The 16848-nt window shown below is 30.5% G+C and overlaps 2 protein-coding genes across 2 annotated transcripts; one reads left to right on the top strand and one right to left on the bottom strand.

Moving 5' to 3' along the window:
- Nucleotides 1–1135: 1135 nt before the first annotated feature.
- On the bottom strand, nt 1136–9820 carry LOC131953879 (F-box/WD repeat-containing protein 1A). Its single transcript, XM_059317289.1, has 12 exons — nt 9631–9820; nt 7839–8067; nt 7350–7536; nt 7134–7227; nt 6762–6899; nt 6444–6562; nt 5431–5536; nt 5151–5294; nt 4151–4269; nt 3891–4001; nt 3487–3565; nt 1136–3250 (listed from the first exon to the last, which is right to left on the bottom strand). Exons 1-12 carry the CDS (start codon nt 9706–9708, stop codon nt 3095–3097), a joined length of 1560 nt encoding a protein of 519 aa, XP_059173272.1. The 5' UTR covers nt 9709–9820; the 3' UTR covers nt 1136–3094.
- A 1011-nt stretch (nt 9821–10831) lies between these two features.
- Nucleotides 10832–16766, top strand: LOC131953876 (ribonuclease P protein subunit p30). The gene is made up of 10 exons (XM_059317286.1): nt 10832–10966; nt 13927–14003; nt 14090–14149; nt 14376–14450; nt 14564–14719; nt 14878–14994; nt 15438–15467; nt 15654–15691; nt 15860–15939; nt 16458–16766. Exons 1-10 carry the CDS (start codon nt 10882–10884, stop codon nt 16658–16660), a joined length of 921 nt encoding a protein of 306 aa, XP_059173269.1. The 5' UTR covers nt 10832–10881; the 3' UTR covers nt 16661–16766.
- The last annotated feature ends 82 nt before the right edge of the window (nt 16767–16848 follow it).

The following is a 16848-nucleotide window of genomic DNA, read 5'->3' as shown; positions in this document are numbered from 1 at the left end:
CCTATGGAAATATGAACAAGAGCTCCCCATAGGAAAGTGCTTAAAAAAATACACCCCCGGCAGATTACAAATTAAACACAAACAGGATACAAATACAATGGATATCAACGATTAAATTGTTTTTCAAAGGCATAAAGGAAAAAGAGTTGTTGCAGAAATTGAAACCTTCCAACTTGGTTGCTACTTTAGTAGCAGTGATCGAATAAAGCTGTTTAGCATATTTTGGTGTTTCTCATACATCAGAAATATCCCACTGCCCACTTGAAATACCATATTTTGTCTGAGATTGTTCAGCACCAAGTTGGAATAGACCAAAACAGGACCATGCATTTGAAGGTGGGCCTAAGGCCCTAGATTTTTAGGGGCCCCCAAACTTTCACTTATGAACTAATAGTAAATTTCATTTTAGTGTGTAATTGTTGGTTTTTACTTTAAGAACCAATGTTTTAATGCTTGAATGACAACATATTTTATGGACGATAGGCAGGTGAGCAGAATGCATGCTTTTAAGAACAGGCTCAGACCCCATGGCTACCAAGAACATCTCCCTGAATACCTTAAACAGAAGCCATTTACTAAGAGGAAGACTATGGATGTAATTCACCCAGTTGCAACTGCAGCAAAACCTAGATCGTAGTGTGGACGAACCTGAGCTCTAACTTAGATCCCAGATCTACAGTGCTGACATTGGGTACATCTGAACAAATTGTATTTGGTAAACTCACACCATGGAAAACCTGATTTGTTAGTGTACAAGAAGGAAAAACAAAAATGCACCCACCATTTAATGTTATTCATATTGAAATGAATGAGTTTTAATTAAAATGACAATGTTTGTTGAATGTTATCCTCAACAGTGTCCTTGAATTTTCTTTCTTCAGAGATTGCGGCAACGCAAGACATGTATGCTAGTGTAATATTAATTTAGTTTACACAGCCGAATCAGCTTTTACAAAACTTGATAAAAACTGAAGACAAAATAAATTTACACCATTACAATGATAACTAGTAACGATGTGGGTACAGAGCTTGGGTAATGTCTATCTGTAGTTTAGAAAATTATTTGTATTACTGATAATAGTTCTTATTAAATTAATGAGTGTATAACCATGTTAAAATCAAAGACACACATAAATAATATTAAGAAATTTAATAGCCAACATAAAAATACCATCAAAACAACTTAAGGATGCAGTAAATCACAAACAATCATACCATCAAATCTTAGTAAATTAGTGGTTTATTTTACAAATGATAATGATAGATGAAACTGCAATGGGGCAAATAATATTTTTAGCAATACATATTTATATTAACATAGCCAAATATTCCTGCAGCCATGTTCATTTTCTTAAACAGAGAGGTGTCAGAGGAACTAGGAGGCAGATATTTTATTGTTTTGACATACAGTACTTGGATTTAATTAAAATCTATAATACATTAGTTCCAATAATAATTGTATAATTTAAAAACAAATGTATGATATATTACAGATACTAACATTTTGCCATTTCACAAAATCAACTTTGTTCCTGTATAAATGTTTTCTGTTAAGGCTTTCCTATTCCTAACATTGCAGGATTACATGAAGTATTTATCAATCTAGCTTCTATAAATTGGATTCAAGGGGTTGAAAAAAAATAGCATGGCTGACATAAGTCATCACACAAATAATATTGAAAGTTTGGAATGCAGTCTGATGAGATAGATCTTGATGAATCCAACATTCAATTCTAAGGCATGTTTAAAAGGGCATTTTAAAAATCAATTTCAATTTTTAAAAAAGCTACACAAGTTGCAGGGGTCAACACTTACATAATAAAACCATTCATAATAGGGATCTGACACCCTTGCATTTAAAGCTAACTCAAAAATATACTGTAAACCACATTCATTTAGAAGTTGACAGGTAAAACATGAATGGCTATGGCACAAATCATCTATGTCTAAAATTGTTAATTGTACTGAAAAATACACCCTCACATCTACTGACTTTAATATAAAAATATTTGTACTAATTTAAGAATCTGAATAATGGTGCTTACTAAAAAATTTGGACTTAGATGTTTTGTGTCTAAAGCCATCAGGAATTTCAATATACTATACAAAAGTAACAAATTAACCACATTCATACCAGCTTTTTTTAACAAATACAGCAAGCAGATACTAAAAACTAGGCAACATTAAGCGAGATTCATGCTATTTTTAAAATCACATCAATGTACACACAAAACAGCTTAACAATTTAGTCTCTGTGGTCAGTACAAAGTAGCTAAATAAGTCCTTTCAGTCTCCTATTTAAATAATAACAACTACATAAAGAATAACAAAATTCTTTCTGGCTGTAATAAACAAATGGGCTATCTAGGTAGCTCTTTCCTTGGTTTGGTGCAGAAGATATTTACAATTGTTATGACAGCAAACATTTTCTTACTACAAGTACTTTAGTTAAAAAAAAATGTATGATTTTACTAGTACTAAATGAAAAGGTAGTGTTTTTTTTTTTATATATTTAGTAAAGAAACCAGTAAGCTGTAATGAGAGAATTAATACATCTACCAATTCAGATTGATAAACTGGATCATGATATTCATTTACTTTAAAATTAGTGAAAAATTCTCACATCAGCATGTACACATTGGTGATGTTGGTGTAGTAAATGGGGAAAATATGATTTTAATCTTGGCAACTAAAATTTCATTAAGAACATTCAGGTTTTTTTTTTGTCAATTTTATGAGTCTGAAATTAAAAAAACAAATGAGCTATAACAGTAGAAAAACTAACAGCAGCAAAAGCATAAATTAATGGAAAAAAGGTGGCCACAATAGCTGTACTACTCCCCATAGCCCGAACTTGTGCAGACATTACATAATAATCCAGAGGAAATCAGGTACATCTGGGACATGCCAGAGATATGATCACAGCAACATCATCATAAACTTAGTATTTTTTTTGGTTTGTTTTATCTCTTGTACTGTTCTTTCAGTAAAAATACTGCCATCCTGCCATGATATTTGTAATTAAATCAAATATGGCTGAAGAAATATGAATAATAATTGATTTCAGTAATTGCAATTGGGTAAGAGTAGTGCGTTATTTTGTGACATATGTATAACTTCTTGGTGGTGACTTTTGACCTTCAGGCACTGGAACATTTAAGAAATCCCAGATGAGAATTGTGTCGTCATGGGAACTACTTACAATCTGAAATTCATCAAACTGCAGGCGAAACACTCTTCCAGAATGTTCCTAAAATAAAACAATGAAAGCTTTTTTAAAGTGATGTTGGGGCTATTCTGTGACATTACTAATGTGTTGTTTTTTTTTTCAAATTAGAAATATAAAATTTCATATTTTAATGCCTCTTTAGTAAAGTAAAAATAATGTCATACATTTATCCACAGGTAAGGTATTATATTAATGAACTAAACAGATGCGTAGATAAAAACAACTTTAATGTTTTTTTAAAAATAGCAAATACTTACTACAAGTGTCCTGAGGCATAAAGTCGCAGCTGGGGCTCTTGGATCTAAAGCAGCCTGTAGATCCCATACTTTTATTTTTCTAAAAACAGAGAGTTTTGTGTCATCAACCATAATCATGAAATAATTTTTTGCCTTACATAGTTTCGCTGTATCAGACTTTACCAGGTTAAAAGAAATAAAAACAGGTCGGAGGAGGTAAAGCAAAGATATATTACTTATCTTAAGGAAATTTAAATAAACAAGCGTGACAATAAAAAGAAATATAGACAGAGCTGCAATATTGCTTTATTTGGTATCCATATTCAGGATTTAAATCAATATCTTTCTATGCACAAAGATAAATGAGTTTAATTACTGAATCAACATTTTTATGATGCACTTGTAAGTAACTAATGGTTACCTACCCATCATAAGCTCCACTAACAATTCTCTTGCTATCAAAGCGAATGCATCTGACTAATTCTTCATGACCTTCAAGTACTCGCAGGCATGCCCCACATTCTATGTCCCATAATCTGAAAAGCCAATTCTTATGGTATAAATCTTATGGTATAATATTATTCAAATTCTAGAAAGTAATTATTGACAGCTTGAAAAATTAAATGATTATAATCCTGTAGGTTAGCATTAACTTTGTAAATACATGTATTTGGAGGACCCTAACCTAATAGTGTTGTCTGAGCTGCCACTGACCACCAGCCTTTCCCTATATTGCAAACAAGCAATGCCACGTTTGTGTCCATTTAAAGTGCGCACAAATTCACAAGTTGAAGTATTCCAAACCTAAGATGAGAAAAATAATTTGAAAAGGCTGCTCAGCATTAACAATTAAAACAATTTTAATAAATACTTTAAATATCCTTGTAAAAGGTATGAAAACACATTTTTGCCTTAAATGAAGAAACCACCCATTTTTTTGGAAATTTGTAAAACCAGTATGTTAAACAGTTAAAATTATTTATAGAACTTATGTTAAAACTTGTTTAAACTTATAATCCAAACAGTAAATATGCTTCCTGAGGAATTAAAATAGCTAAATCACCATTTAAACAACCATTTTAACAATAAAAATTAGGTACGACAGTAAGAGAAAATGCAAACACCTTTATTTTAACTATTTAAAGACTGAAATGACGCTATTAGTGGTAGGTCCACTGGCCTGTGGTAGTTTTTAATCATATATCTAGGTCATTATATTGCTAAGTGTACTTCTTGTAGTTTTACGACAAATTTATTAATATTGTGAAGGGCATTTATTGGCTGCATGTGAACTATTACAATAGTGCAAAACATATTTTATGAAAAAAATTATTTTTTTCTGATATTAATTTAATCTTTTATTTTAAGTAGAAACATACACATTTGCATCTATCAAATGGCAATGAAACATTTTTTTTTTAATTTTCCAAACCGACATGTATTTGTCACCCACAAGTTGTTTTTCTTTTCTAAAAAAAATAAGTAGATTTTTTTCCTTCAATTTCTGTATGTAAACTATTACTTAAAATATACGCTACGTGTCGTAGTCAATTATGATTATTTTATTAACACAATGTGCAGGTTTTTAAATAAAATATACGGTCCATATTCTATGAAGCAAAGACGAAAATGAAATATCCCCCATAATGATTAGCAGGTAAGAAATGTAAAAATAAATTGTTCACCTTTATTGTTCTGTCTCCTGAAGCAGAAACTATGTATTTCTCATCAAAGTCAACAACATTTACAGCTGCTCTGTGACCAACCAACACTCTTCTGAGGTTAATTTCTGTAGGTGATTGCATATCCCAGACAGCAATTGATCGGTCCTATAAAAAAATAATGACATGTTAATTCATGAAATAATAAACACTGTCTAAACATGTGATGGTTATTTTTAAGAAGCATTTGACTACTCCAATAGGAATGAAGTCAAATGTTTTAGGATGTAATGTGAAGTCTTACTTTAGAACAGGTCACCATGATTCCATCACAAAATCTGAGATGCAGCACAGCTTCACAATGATGAATCAGTGTGTTCATCATTTCACCTGTATGTACATCCCAAACTCTGAAAATGAAACAGTTAACCATGTTTATTTTACAGTAATTTAACTTTAAAAAATCGTAATTATTTTCTTAGTAAGATGTAGCTGTCAAAATGTAGGTAAAAAGCTTTTAAAAACTATATTCCAAGTAGGCCACAAATGTTAACAAATATTAAATAAATTAAGCCTTATAGCCCCAATTGACTCTTTGCTCTCGACTCTCTCAGCCAAGGATATCATTTTATGATCAATTCCCATATCCCCTGATATTATTTGGCTGTGTACCCAGACCTCAAAGAGTTCTTAACAAAAAGATACTTGTAAAATGTAAATATAATTGTTCTAGTCAATGTCTGCATCTAACTTCAATGACAATCAGACAAACTGGGCTAGCTGTGTACCCTGTCAGTCCAATTCAGGTTCTAAATATTTTGATATGGTGTGGGTATTTCTAGAGATGCTAATTGCTAATAATAATAGTAGTTCTGCCATTATGATGACAAGTGTTTATGGTCTGCGTTGCTGTGAATTAATTAATTCGTGTCAAACCAAATGCAATAAAAACTTCATTTACATTTCATAAAATGTGTTTTTAAAAAATATGTTTGCTGTTGATTAATGTTTTATTGTGAATTTTTAAAAATGTATATTTTAAAGACTAGTGCCCCACATCTTGTGATTTGGGAAGGGACAAATAGACCTTAGCCTAAGAACTAAAATATTAGCAGGCCTTGTGGAAGCCATTCTGGCAACAATTACATAAAAAAATGTAAATAATAAAAAAAAAATTCTACCCCTTATTAAAGTGACAGGTCAAATGCTATGACTTGTTTAAACTATTAAAATGGAAATTAAATAGGTTGAGGGAACATAATTGTCTAGGGTTATAGCCCCCTATTAGGTCTGAACATTTTTTTAGTAAATAGTTACCTGACTGTTGAATCACTAGATCCTGAGATGATAATATTTTCATCATATTGGAGGCATAATACAGAGCCAGTGTGGCCCGTGAGAACTTGAATACATTCTAATGTGTTTCTATTCCATATCTGAAAATAATTGTTCATACACTTTTGATTAATTTTAAAAATATTAATAAGTATTATTAAGACATAAAGCTAAGACATTACTAACATTCAGTTTTAAAAAATTATTAGATCATATCAATTACAATAATGCTTGAGTTTATCTAAAAAACACTATTTCAACAAAGGTAATAGAGTTTTATAAATATTACAATAAATTCACCTTGATTGTATTGTCTCTCAAACCACTGATAATTTTGTTATCATCATATTGAAGGCAGTACACACCCTTGCTGGTTTCACTGAGACAATGAATTTTTTGTAACTGATGACGCCCAGTTCGCCAATTATCCTCTATTCTCTATATAAAAAAGATATATTTGTTTTTAAAATCACTGCTGAAATGTACACGTTAAAATTTTTTTTTTAAATGTTGCCATTTTCATAAAGTAAAATAGTTCATTTTTTTCATTACAGTATTCACATGATTAATTATAGCATAAATGTTCATACATTCTCACATAACCTACAAAGAAAATTTAAAAAAACCTCAATAATAACAAACACTGATTGCATTTAAAAAATCAAGACTTACATCTATATCTTTAATTATCTGAGGATAAAGAGATCTGTAAAACTTGTGATCTTTTGGGGCTTCTCCATGCCGCTGTTTAAAAAGGTATTGGTCCCTAAAAGTAATTGTTAAAAAATCTGAATGACATTTTAAAAATGAATTTCAATTTGAGAAACCTCCTACATAGGTAAATGATTATTGTAATTAGTTTTTCTTGTGACTGATAACTGTGCATACCATAACCGTCTTTCAGAGAGACCTTTCCAAAGACTGTCTGTCCGTACTTTCCGTTCTATTAGTTTTTTCCATAAATTGCCCTCTGAAATGACTCTGTACCATTCTCTGCACACCAACTCGGCAGCGCAAAGTGATTTGGCGTCGAGATAGGCTAATATATTCTCAGCAATGTGATCAAGTCCTTTAGCTGCATTTGTGAACATATTAAAAATAAGAATAAATTAAGAATTAAGTGTTTTAATCAATTATAATTGATGTAAAAGAATTATGGGAAGAAATTAATTTAGCAATTATATTAAGACTCAACTACATTAAAAAACTGAAATCAAATTAACAATACAGCTTTACTTTTAACAAAAGAGACATGTCACCAGTTAAGCCCTAGAATAAAAAAAAAGAAAGTAAAAACAATTTTTTTTTAAATTTCATAATTAATAGGGCCTAATTATTAGTATTGTAAAAATTCTAATTTTCCTACATTTGACGTACCTGGCAGTGCTGAAATAAAATCTCTCTGCAACATAGGCTTAAGAAAGGCATTGATTTGACCATGTTGATAGTGGCACATGCGAGATAGTAAATGTTCAACAAAAACAACTTGCTGCCCCTCACACCAATTTTCAAAATATTTCGTGCACAAATCTCTGTCTCTAATAAATTCATCTGATTCCATTAGCTCTTTATTGATGGCGGACGGCATAAGTTGTGTTGTCTCAATCTAGGAAAACAATTATAAACATAATACTGAAAAAATCATGCAGTGACAAGTTAAAAGGGTTGTAATGTAATTTTTAAAAAAATGATCATACTCAATATGTGTTTATATTTGAGACATATAATGCAGATTCAGTTAAAATAACCTAGGAAATTATTACTAAAAGATTTTGAATTATAAAATCATTTAAAATGCTAACTTTGGAAATATTTCAGGTTAAGATTTAACATGTAGCTTTTAAGGTTGTCAGAAAATTGTATAATCCTAGCTTAAATGGTCTTCTGTATAACCTAACATAAAATCACCAATCACAACAAAATTGAATTAAATAACTTTGGATGTGACAATCAGTACACCACTTCTATCAGGTTGTTGTATGTTGCCAATTAGGTCTACAGCTTTTTGAATACTGTGCCTTTCTCAACTAAAAGTATTTTATTTTAACTTTAATCATAATTTTCCTGAGGTATTTAAAAATAGACAAAACTGTTTTTGCAAAAAAAAGAACCTGTTCATAGAAAATAAAAGGATGATACTTAACACAGTTTTGATACAGGATATGCATAATCTAGATTCAATAACTTAAATAAGTTTACTAACAGCAGAGGTAATATCTAATTAGCGGATGTGGATATGAAGGTTTTAATATAGAAACATAGCATTTAACAGTCATGAGTCAGTAGATCTGCTCATCATAATAACTTCTTTCTGTGTCAAAACTACCAGCCAAAAAAAAAATAACTCAATGGGTCAGTTGCCATTTTTTTAAGTCACACGGTTTGTACACAGAAGAGAGACCCATCCTAATGTTAATTTTCTTTTAATAGACTGACTGAAATTCTTTAGATCTAGTAAAGGTTTTACTAGTTTTACCTGACAAGTTGGTCAAGGCATAAGCAGAATTATAGACTACATATGAGAGGAGGAGATATTGAGAAAATTATGAAAAATTAATAATTTCTTCTCGGCTGCCTGGCCTAGATTCAATTTTGTTTAGGCCTAGCTTCTAGCCTAATATTAACCTTTTATTTTCTAAAGGAAAATTCACATAATATGACATATCAATCATAGTTCCTTTGTCAACTGACATTGACACTCAAGCATTTTTTTAGACTTCAGAGTAGCAGAGTTTAGACTTTAGACATTACAGTAGCTAGATCTAGTAGTAGACAGTAATTAACTTTACAATATTCTAGATCTAGGGTCTAACTACTAGAATCTAGTTTTTAAAGTATTTTATACAAGATCTAGATCTAGTAACTAGATTAGATGATCTAGATCTAGAATCTAGATCTAGTAACTGACTAACTCAAACTGGGTTAACCTCTTTTTTACTTATGCTGTTACAAACCATAGCATTTGATTTATTTTTAGGGTCTAGCTAGTCAAGCGGCTCCATCTATATCTAGATTTTAGATTTACGAAAGTAGATCTACAAACGTTGAGTTATATTAGATTTTAGACAAAAGCAAAAGAAAGGGAAAAGGCTCAGAAATCCGAAAGAATCATTGAACTCATTGGTGTTGTTTGGCTGGTCAGTTTACAAAAAATGTAAAAGAAAATCACCTTCTTGTCTGTATCGTCTGGTAGACTACATGTTTCCATATTTGTTTCTTGAAACCCTGGATCTAATATATCGGACATTATTTACATAGAGACAAAGGTATGGAAGAGCAATGGCCCCACACAGAAGAAAAAAAACAAAATCGGTTTCCACCCTTATCTGTCTTCCTTATTCTCAGGGCAGAAAATGTATGACGTCACAAGAGTAGAATCTCGCAGGAATCAACGAGAGTTTGTAATTTGTAGCAGCAGTGTAAAATGACCATAGCCCCCATTCCTTAACCTAGGTTAAGATTTTTTTTCAAATCTAATCTAATAGAATCTACATTTGTGTTAATTAATAAAACCACAACTAGAATTTCTAGATTCTTAGGCCCTAAGTGTTAAAAAAAATGCTTTTATTATTATTTGCAAAATAAATTGATCTTGACTTTATACTCTATAGGCTTAGGCCTACTACTATACTATAAAATATAGTGTATAAAACAAGTTATTTTAAGGAAATGTCATCAAACTAAACTTAGGACCATAATTGTGTCATTATAGAGCCTACTGCTTAAAATCCACTTAATTTTTAATAGATACTAGATCCAGTTATAATATATGATTTAGTTCTATATTTATTTGGCCTACTTTTAAACCACCTTTAATTTTAGCTTTGTCAATCACACCATGCGTTTTGTCACAACGACACTGTCGTTGAGCCTATCTTCGATTCTATCGATTGAGAATACATCTATTTGTTTGAAAGTAAGAAAAATTGCTATTGGTTTGTGTGGGAAGTGACGGGGGGGGGGGGGTTGCACTTGGGGGGTGGGGGAGGGGGAATAAAATTATCTATATTTTCTATATAAATTCCATTTCGGTCGGGGGGGGGGGCGACTAGGAGAGTGCCTTTTTTAAATTATAACTGTGCCGAATGCAGGGGGGGGGGGAATAAAGTGAGCCAATATATAATTGTAAATGAGCGTGATGTCTTTAAAAGCTAATTTTTTTTAAAGCTTTGATAGCCTAAATAAATACTAAATACGTTTGTATGGGCTCTAAATATATTTGTTTATTTTATCCTCGTGTTAGTTTCATCATACAACACCACAGTCGAAACATGAGACGTTTAAATTATAGACCTAGATCTATAGCTATTCTTCCATCTACCCTGTCTCCTGTCAGTCGGCAGGTGGACTAAGACCGCGTTAAATGCGTCGAACAGCAGACTCTTGGAAACGCCAATAAACAAGATCTTTGTAAACAAAAATGGCGCCGCCCGTGTTTAGTGACATGAATCTTGTTTGGAGTTCCAGTACAACACTCCTTGACATGATCGAAATTGCAATTGAGTGTTAGTATCCGTGTGCATTTAATAGAGTAAAAGGAGAAGCAGCTTATTTATTTCTGATTGTTTTTATTGTGTAAAATGTATTATTTCTTGTTTGGTAAAGTAGTACTACGTGTAGATCTAGATTCTAGAATCTAGATCTAGATCTAGAATCTACATCCATTCTACAACAACTTGAAAATCTTGGTAATCTATCGTTTTGGGTACGTAAAATCGCCCGCGGCTTTGTTTGTTGGTTACAAAAATAGAGATGCACACTTTGTACAAATAAGTGTTCCAATTTCAACTAAACAGAATAAAATATAAAAGTATTAAAAGCCTAAACTAAAAGCCACTAAAAGGCATAAGGGGTTGTCCATAAATTATGTCACACTCGTAGGGGGGGGGAGGGGGGTCCGTAATTTTGTGACGGTGTGTGATGAGGGGGATGGGGGAGTTCAGATGGTGAGACGTCACACTTTTGCATTATAAAAAAGCAATGTTAGAAAACTGTTTTAATAAATTGTAATAGGAGTTGATTAAAATACTCTATTTTGACAGAGTTCAGACAAGATTTTAGAAACATCGATGTTTTTAAAAAAAATTCAACTGCAATTTTGAGGGGTGTTGTAGGATGAGGTGTGACGTTATTTTAGGGGGGGTCTGGGTTTTTGTGACGGAGGGGAGGGGGAGGTTAAAATCGTCATAAAAGCGTGACGTCATTTATGGATGACCCCTAATAATGCTGCCGAAAGTGGGGCGGGGGGTGGTGGAATTTAGTGAGGGATGGCTTGGAGTGTTAGAGAAAGTGTGACAACTCACGTTGCAATTTTAAAAAATAGTGTTAGACACTAAATTTCATACGTTATTTTGCATTTTTAAGGCTGTACAGAAATACACTAATATAACTAATATTGTAAAAAAAAATGCAATCGTGATGCATGAATTTAAATAGTAAAACGAACAGCTAAATAATACAAATTTACAAATTTATTACAGGGGTCATCCATAAATAACGTCACGCTTTTTAAAAATGATTTTTACCTCCCCCCTCCCCTCTGTCCCTTACCGTCACAAAATTGCGGACCCCCCTCTCCCTTACGAGTGTGACGTCATTTATGGACAACCCCACATCATTATTTTTTTTAAAAGTCAGAAATTTACTCATACAAAAAATCATACTTGATACATAGATCTATATCAAAATATTGGGAAGGATGGTAGATTTACTATGAATTTAAATAACATACAACTCTATAGTAAAATATTTTTTTCAGTTTTGGCAAAACTGTCAAATTAAAAAACACAGAGTTTGTACATTTATAGCATAAATACAATAAAACGGGAGTGATCTCCACTTAAACTTTTAAAAATAGAATAGAATCTCATAGAAAAAAGAATTGCGCACCAAGCGAACACAAAAAAAAAATGAGCATAATAGTGCGCAATATTATTAGTACTTTATAAATTTACATGCGTTTTTTGAGAAATCGGAAATACCGTAAATTAGTACTTCCGGTCAATGGAAATTACTCAAAATTTGACAGAAGGTAGAGAATTAGATCTTTTATTTAAATGTGAAATTTCATTTATCTATCTGAAATAGTACTCAAGTTATAGGCTTTTGAAAAATTCAAAGTAGAAAAATTACCACTTCCGGTTATCGGAAATTGCTCAAAAGTTGATACGGATCTACGATTTTGATAAAATACTTATATTTGAAATTTCATCAACCTAGCTGTAATGGTACTCAAGTAATCGTGTTTACAGACAGACAGACACACACACATACAGACATACGGACAAGATTGCAAAATTATGTTTTTCCGTATCAGTGAGGTGTAAAACGTCGAGATTTGTAAAAATCTCGATTTTTTTTTTCACGATTACAAGACTTTCTCTATACTTCGTATATACGAGAAAGTAAAAATATCATACAGAATAATTAACAGTGTATCAGTTTCACCATGAGACAAATGCCTTTAAAAAAAATACAATACAAATAAAGAAGTTGTGTTTTTTAAATATTCCTTTTTATTCATTTGTGAAAACAAAAATACAATACAAATAAATAAATCGTGTTTCCCTAATGTTTTGGTGTGTTTCGGTTATTATAATAAAATACGCTTAACTGGAGGTAAACGACTACCAGAGAATAAAATATGCTAAAATGGAGTTTTACCCAACTTAAGTCTGCAAAGTAAAAGTCAAGTAGGCCAAAAATTAACTTTAAACTTTAACTATGCTAGCAAGATTTGCTGTATAAAAAGCTGCCATCTGTAAATTAGAGTGGTTTCCCTTGAATTTCTAACTAATTTTACAAAAATTTTTTTGCCAAATAATAGTGTTAGAAGTTAGTAATCTATCGTTTTAGAGTTTTCTTTGTACTGTACCCAACTATTGTACTTGTAGACTTGTACTACACTCTTCCTTTAGTTTTCTTTTAAACGTTGTATTTTAGCATTGTTTTATTTTAATTGTTTAATGTTTGAACTTAAAGCAGTAATTCCCAGAGCGAGTTATGTAACCATCTCAAGGGGTGGATAAAAAGGGGGTGGTGAACATTTTAAGAAGTTACCACTCATCCTCTCAAGATCCTAAACATTTTTCTGACATGCAAGTTTAAAATTACACATCAATAGGCTTCTTGTGAATTTTTAACAACTGGATGGATTACAACAAATTGATGATTAAATTGATGTTTTATTACTATCAATACTTCATCAATTAAAAATTTCACAATTTTTAAAAATCGTAAATATACAAAAATTTATAGGTTAAATTTTCTGCTGCATTTAGCACTTATTTTTAATTCAAAACAAACTTTTTTATTTTTGTTTCATATATATATATATATATATATATATATATATATATATATATATATATATATATATATATATATATATATATATATATATATATATATATATATATGTTTGTGTGTTTTCAAATGTTTTTAATTTTCTTTTTTAAATTTTTAGTGGGATTTGAACGAATAGCAGTTAACAAGTTTATTTCTAGCTTAGAAGGCGGAAAAGGGAAAAAACATAACGAAAAGGTGCATTTTTTACCCTTTGATTATTGTTTTGTTTTTTATGTTGATAAAAATTCTAACTTATTGGGTGATGTTTTGATTATTTTTAGTTTGCTGTTTCTCAACCATCTGATATTCTACTGAATGAAGAAAGTTTAAAATCACTAACGGTAAGATAACTTGCATTTGTATAATATCTTGAAAAGTCCCCTTGCTGTTTAAGTTTTTTTTTAGTAATAGTTTTATTTAGCTACTGTCTAAAACTTACCATTTATTAAAAGTTTAACATTATTTCACCTCTAAATTTAACCTTATAAACAAAGTTTGACACAAATGTTACTCATTTGGTTTTTTTTTCGGTTAGTTGTTGCTTACAGCTCTATTTTATTGTTTTAGTTAAAAGGAAAAAAGTTTGAACAGCTTTCTCGTATAACTGCTGTTATAAAAGATGCTTCAAACACCCACAGATTGGTAAGTAATGGTTTTAGATTTTAATATGCTTAACATTAATATTTTCATTATAAACTGTTTTTTAAAAAAAGATCAAACCTTGTTAAAATATTAAATCTATGTTGCATTTTTAGGGTTCTCCAGATATTCAGTCCTATGATATTATAGCAGTTCAACCAACAAATGAAAAGACTTTCCAGCTTGCATGCAGCACTTTAGATATTGACCTTATCAGCCTGAACTTTACAGAAAGTCTTGGTTTCTCACTTAGAAGGCAACTTATTAATTTGGTGTGTTTATTTTTATTTCATCTTGTAAATTAAGACTTTTTTTTTTAAATACTTTTTCTAAAACGTATTTACTAAATGCTCCATTAAATCCTACTTGTTATATATTAACATTATTAAATATTTCGACATAATAAAACCTGCACTTTTGTGTTTCATAGGCAGCAAGCAGAGGAATTTTTTTTGAGATAGTCTATAGTCCAGCACTTATTAATAATCAAGCTAAAAGATACATTATAGCAAATGCCATGTCGTTGATCAATGCTGCTGGGGGAAAGGTAAAACAAACCAGGCAGATAGTTATTTAGAGCTATTGTTTACTAATGGAAATAAGAAATATAAGAATATCATATTTTCTAGGTCTGTAGTAAGTTCTGTATTTAGTGTTATTTTGAGCAATTGTTTACTAATGGAAATAAGAAATATAAGAGTATCATACTTTCTAGTTCTATAGTAAGTTCTGTATTTTTCCCTGTCATAGTTGTTCAAGTTCAAAGCTTTTTCAATTCATGGGTTAATAAAAATTCAATGCTATTTTAATTGAAAGAATATCAAACATTTTTTGTGTGTTATTAGTATTTGTATTAAAATCTTGTTTTTCATACTTTCAGTGTAAGATAATAATTTGTTTGGTTCCTCAAAACTGTTAAAATTAATTAGCATGAACATCTCAAGTGTACTTTAATGTTCATAATGATTGATACATTTAATTATTCTGCAGAATATAATTATAAGTAGCAGTGCTGAGAAGGTAATTTTATATTTATTTTCACTCTTTTTCAATGTACATTCAATGTACATTTACAACTATTTACTGTAAAATAGAAAAGAAGGTATGCTTTAAATTTAAATGTTATAACTTTTTTAGAGTGTGTTAAAAACAAATTTTGATGGAGGTCAATGACGTTAATATTTCTCTTTTTATTTTTGTGTATAGCCTATAGACTTGCGAAGTCCAATGGATGTGATGAATTTGTATCCTTTTATTTATTGCAACTATACATCAATAACACCAACAGTGCTGATCTTATACCACAAATGATTTCATTAGCTTTTTTTTGTCAAATTGAGACTATAAATCCTGAATGACAGTGGTTATTTAAAATGTTGGTTTTATAAAAACATTTCCTTAACATTATTTAGAGCGAGATTATTTGGTCTGAATCACTTTCAAGCAAAAAGTGCCATTAGCATCAACTGCAGAGCTGTTTTAAAGCATGCAGGTAGGTATTGGAGTGGATAATTTAAGATGTTTATATTATTTACATATCTTGACCTGATAGTATGTTCTTATCTGTGTTAATTGAAAAATGATCATTGAATCTATTTTCTGTATTCGTTGCATAAGGGAGGTTTATATTTAGAACCATATCATTGGAAAATAGAAAATTGTTCTTGAAAAATTGTGAAAATATGAAACCACAAACAATCTTCGATATTTTAAAAGATTAACTAAGAAAATGCTTGGACAGTATTGGTTAAAAGAATGCTGATGATCTAGCCAAAATAAAAAAAATTGTAAAAATCAATTAAGATTGGAATTATTTATGAAAAATTTAGTACTAATGAAATAGTTTTATTCAGCCTATTTTTGGAAATTGCTTGTTTTGTTATTTTTTCAATATGAAAAATCAAAAGGCAATTGAATTAACTGAATTGAATAAACTTAAGCCTTCATAAAACTAATATTAGCAGAAATATGAACAGCTTGTATTGAAAAAGGATTGTTTTCTAATTCCAGAAACAAGGAAAACTTGTAAATCTGTGGTTTCAGTTAAAACCATAACCCCAAAAGAGGCATGGATTTTAAAATTACAGTCCAAAGAACAGCAGCAAGTTGGGTCTAGTTCTAGTCAAGATGAAGACAGTGAGGATGATGATGATGATGATGATGATAGCTCAGCACAAGATGAACCAAAACTAAAGAAAAAAAAGTTGGTTTAATTTTAATTGTTATTCTATGCATGTTTTTATAAATATTAAATAATTTAATCTTCAAATACGTCTTATTAAATTATTGTAAGAAGAACAGAATTGAAAACAACAGTTTGCTATTTAATATTTTAACAGAGCCTGCTCAAATGAAATAACAGATTTTAGCACCTTTATTTACAAAATGTGTGCAATTTTAT

The sequence above is a fragment of the Physella acuta genome, unplaced genomic scaffold (assembly GCF_028476545.2).
Source record: "Physella acuta isolate Inbredline_101_S28 unplaced genomic scaffold, ASM2847654v3 ptg000961l, whole genome shotgun sequence".
Taxonomy (NCBI): Eukaryota; Metazoa; Mollusca; class Gastropoda; family Physidae; genus Physella; species Physella acuta.
Note: the sequence above shows the minus strand (reverse complement) of the source record. Positions and strands in the feature narration are given on the sequence as shown.

Coding starts and splice junctions, on each gene's coding strand:
- LOC131953876 (XM_059317286.1), top strand. CDS start 10,882: ATGGCGCCGCCCGTGTTTAGTGACATGAATCTTGTTTGGAGTTCCAGT. Junction 14,150..14,375: donor AAAGTTTAAAATCACTAACG/GTAAGATAACTT, acceptor TTATTGTTTTAG/TTAAAAGGAAAAAAGTTTGA. Junction 14,720..14,877: donor GAAGGCAACTTATTAATTTG/GTGTGTTTATTT, acceptor TGTGTTTCATAG/GCAGCAAGCAGAGGAATTTT.
- LOC131953879 (XM_059317289.1), bottom strand. CDS start 9,708: ATGTCCGATATATTAGATCCAGGGTTTCAAGAAACAAATATGGAAACA. Junction 6,900..7,133: donor AGATAATTAAAGATATAGAT/GTAAGTCTTGAT, acceptor TTTTTTATATAG/AGAATAGAGGATAATTGGCG. Junction 5,295..5,430: donor TCATGGTGACCTGTTCTAAA/GTAAGACTTCAC, acceptor ATTTTTTTATAG/GACCGATCAATTGCTGTCTG.